Here is a 4,457-nt window from a genome sequence, read left to right as displayed (position 1 = left end):
GGCCGACTTTGATATATTTTTAATTAACTCTGAATTAACAGCACGGTTTTTCACGGGATTTAGACTAAAAAAGTCTGTTTTAAAATAAACAAGATTCTAAAAAGTGGAAAAAAGGGGTGACTCATAATTTCTCAGATTCCAGTTTCAATCTTTAACCATGAATTTATTTAATAAATAAAATATTTTAGATTAATACTATAGTGTAATAAATACTGATTCTGAAAAACAAGTAAGTTTCTGTACAAGATATGAAGAACTTCTAAGAAAACTTTTAGTTTTTTTTTCCAATTTTTGGTTTAAAAAATAACTTTATTTTGAATCTTTTTTGTGTAAATTATAATTTATAATTTATATACTTATATATTATATATTATTATTAAAAAAAAACATACATTTTATTAAAAATATTTCAGAGGAAGATAGAATTATGATAATGATAGTAAATAATATTACTTAATATTATAATACCTTTGGCAAGGCTCTTATAAAATATAGTAAAAACTAAAATAGAAAATCGGCAATCATGTTTTGAAAATTTGCCCTACTTTTGTCTCTGGCAACTCTGGAGATATACCTTGCTGTTGTCGTCTAGTCTATATATAAATCGGCCTAAAAATAAATCGAAAATAATATTATACCAACTAGACCAAATCTATTGATAAAGTAATTTTGGCAATTTGGGTTTCAGGGATTAGTCATACCTCTCGATAATCCCAGACTCCAACTTATGGGTATTATATATCTAATGACATAAATATATGTATAACTCTGTGCAAAAACAGACATATTATTGTTCAGAAGAAGAGCATGATATATACATATATATTAGCTACAATTTAGCGACATCGAAATCCATTTGTTTTTCCATGTAGTATAGTAGACGGATATATATTTGTGTGCCTGTGCCATGTATTTGGATACAGAAAGAATTGGGTAAAATGCTTAGAGAGTGAGGAGGATCCATAGAAGCGATCGGCCTCACCGGATTGGGCCATAAAACGTAAACATGCCCCACTTAGTTGCAGGCCAAAAATAGATTGCAGCAAACCTAATTTAAATGGGAACCCTGCAAAGCCGGCATGTAACGGTTAAGAAAAGTCTTACAGCTATAGCTTAACCCTCCCATAGCCCTCGTCCCTGTTTCAGATCCGTTTTGTAAATAAACAATTAGTTAAATTAATGCCCATTACAAGGGGTGTGGGCAGGTCTTGCAAGAGATAGAGAGAGAGCAATGAGAAATATGACCAAAAATAGAAACGAAAGGCTCATGAAGGTGCAAAGGCTGGGAAATTATAGAGATGCGATATATATGTACATATCGAAAATAGAAAATGAATTTATTACGACATGAGAAAAACACGAAAGTTATGAAAACAACGAGAACGAGAACGGGAACGAGAAAATAGAAGCCAACAACAAGTCGAATATCCATCCAACCATCCATCCATCCCCCGCCGACCCAAAAAATCCAAGCCGATCCGAACCGCTATTTCGGATATAGCCGATATGCCAGAGATATAGTGGGAGAGCGAGAGTATGAGAGCGAGTGTAGAATGTTGAGTGTACTGGAGGCGCCTCCTTGCCTTATACGGCACTTTTTGACTGGGGGCCAGCTCCCAAAACGATCTCGTACCCGATCCCAACCGATACGATCTCCACGCCATGCCACGCCACGCTCGATCATGCCGAACTATACTGTATATACTCTATACCATACTGTATACCATGGCATCCTGCCCTCTCGCTCGCTCGCCTTATGTTTTCCAAAGAGCCCCCTATGCTGAAGGATCTATTTTTAGGCGGGATCGGCCGGTGGGCAGCATTATCGCATCCATGAGCATATTTGTTCGCTCTGTATTCGTTCGTGTGTATGGAGCGGGACGTGGCGGGGGCGGTGGCGGCGGGGGGCATGGCAGCGGCGCTTCTTGGACGAGATGGCATTTCGGCGGCGGTATAAAATCCGAGTACCAACGCGGCGATACTTTAGTCAGTCAGTTGTGTTCCAAGCCGTACACACCGTAACTCTTGATTTAATTTCACCCGTGGTGCCGTAAAAAAAAAACAAACTCAAACAAAATGTGTGACGATGAAGTTGCTGCTCTGGTCGTTGACAATGGTGCGTATTCCCCATCAAACGGATTATCTCCTTGGCTTTTGCTAATCACAAAGAATCACAAAGGACAAAACAGCGAAAGGATATTCAACGCAATTAGTGCTAAAGTGATCGCAAAGTGAACTATTTTTGAGTTGTGATAGACTCATTCCTCCTTTGGGAGAAGATTACTTAGAAAATATTTGATAATATTCCTTATTAACTTGAAGAAAAATTATTCAAACAAAATTCCTAATTAACTTGCAATCTTAAGTATCTCTTCTTTGCTCAAACAAACTAAAATCTTTACTAGAAAAATAATAGAACAAAATTCGAAAGCAGATAGCTAAATATTGCACTATCAAAACAGAATCGAAAAGCATTTCGCCAAAATTCTTAGAGAAATGTTCGGCAGAAAATCGCAATATTCAGAGAAGAAATCTTCTCGAGATCACTACGCTAAAGTAGAAGAAAATTTCAAAAGCCTCCGCAAAAAGATCACTAAGTTTTGGGACTATGTCCCACAATTTTATTGAGAGAACTTTTCTCTCTATCCCAGATTTATCAAAATTTTCGAATGTAGTACCCAGACCTTTTCTCCCTGTCCGTTAGAGCTATTGTCAGTCCCCTTCCGGGAACCCAGAACCTTTGATCTCCGTCTAATGGATCCCTGTTCGATTGTGTTATCCTTCAGGCTCCGGCATGTGCAAGGCCGGTTTCGCCGGTGATGACGCTCCCCGTGCCGTCTTCCCCTCCATTGTCGGTCGTCCACGCCACCAGGGTGTGATGGTCGGTATGGGCCAGAAGGACTCGTACGTCGGTGATGAGGCCCAGTCCAAGCGTGGTATCCTCACCCTGAAATACCCCATCGAGCACGGTATCATCACCAACTGGGATGATATGGAGAAGATCTGGCACCACACCTTCTACAACGAGCTGCGTGTTGCCCCCGAGGAGCACCCCGTCCTGCTGACTGAGGCTCCCCTCAACCCCAAGGCTAACCGTGAGAAGATGACCCAGATCATGTTTGAGACCTTCAACTCTCCTGCCATGTACGTCGCCATCCAGGCTGTGCTCTCCCTGTACGCCTCTGGTCGTACCACCGGTATCGTTCTTGACTCCGGTGATGGTGTCTCCCACACCGTCCCCATCTATGAAGGTTATGCCCTTCCCCACGCCATCCTCCGTCTGGATCTGGCTGGTCGCGATTTGACCGACTACCTGATGAAGATCCTGACCGAGCGCGGTTACTCTTTCACCACCACCGCTGAGCGTGAAATTGTCCGTGACATCAAGGAGAAGTTGTGCTATGTTGCCCTGGACTTCGAGCAGGAGATGGCCACCGCCGCCGCCTCCACCTCCCTGGAGAAGTCGTACGAACTTCCCGACGGACAGGTCATCACCATCGGAAACGAGCGTTTCCGTTGCCCCGAGTCCCTGTTCCAGCCTTCCTTCTTGGGAATGGAATCTTGCGGTATCCACGAGACCGTCTACAACTCCATCATGAAGTGCGACGTGGACATCCGTAAGGACCTGTACGCCAACATTGTCATGTCTGGTGGTACCACCATGTACCCCGGTATTGCCGATCGTATGCAGAAGGAGATCACCTCCCTGGCCCCATCCACCATCAAGATCAAGATCATCGCTCCCCCAGAGCGCAAATACTCCGTCTGGATCGGTGGTTCCATCCTGGCCTCTCTGTCCACCTTCCAGCAGATGTGGATCTCCAAGGAGGAGTACGACGAGTCCGGCCCTGGCATCGTCCACCGCAAGTGCTTCTAAGCAGTTGCCTAGCTCCACCACTAGCACCACCCGGTGTCACCTGTTACCTGCTCATCTGGTTCTACTTCTTGTGGTTCTGGGCGTGTGGGTAGCAGGTGCTCCGCCACCAAAAACAACACCACCATCAAACCATTTGTTTTTGAATGTCATTATTTACCAACGTGTCATCCTTGGTTCGAGAATACTCTTTTGTACTGACTGAACACAACACCATCAATCAAAATGAATTATCAATCTAATGCCACGGACCGCGATCCCCATCCACTTGTTAATCGCTCGCGGCTTCCCTTAAATGTTGATCGCCATTTGATTGTTTTACGAATGAACCGACACCCTCATGTATTTTGTACAGAACCTAACAACGTCCCCGGTAGAGCGGATGGGGTCTATTGACTACGAAATGTAAAATAATCTCATGATTGTAATATTAATTAAAACAATTTATAATTATTTATAAATAAAAACGATTTTTTAGATTTAATTTTTTCTAAAAACATGAAGATTTTGGAAAAAATTCGGCAAGTGGGTGGTGGGGATAGGGATTGTAGAGACTAAGCAACAGGAAGCTTCATAGGAAAGT

General features: G+C 42.6%; 1 protein-coding gene across 1 annotated transcript; it reads left to right on the top strand.

Moving 5' to 3' along the window:
- The first annotated feature begins 1,968 nt into the window (after positions 1–1,968).
- On the top strand, positions 1,969–3,990 carry LOC108109063 (actin-57B). The gene is made up of 2 exons (XM_017217396.2): positions 1,969–2,116; positions 2,787–3,990. Exons 1-2 carry the CDS (start codon positions 2,077–2,079, stop codon positions 3,875–3,877), a joined length of 1,131 nt encoding a protein of 376 aa, XP_017072885.1. The 5' UTR covers positions 1,969–2,076; the 3' UTR covers positions 3,878–3,990.
- Positions 3,991–4,457: the final 467 nt, after the last annotated feature.

Source organism: Drosophila eugracilis, unplaced genomic scaffold (genome assembly GCF_018153835.1).
Source record: "Drosophila eugracilis isolate 14026-0451.02 unplaced genomic scaffold, ASM1815383v1 contig_1765, whole genome shotgun sequence".
Taxonomy (NCBI): domain Eukaryota; kingdom Metazoa; phylum Arthropoda; class Insecta; order Diptera; family Drosophilidae; genus Drosophila; species Drosophila eugracilis.
This window is presented reverse-complemented; position numbering and strand designations above follow the sequence as displayed.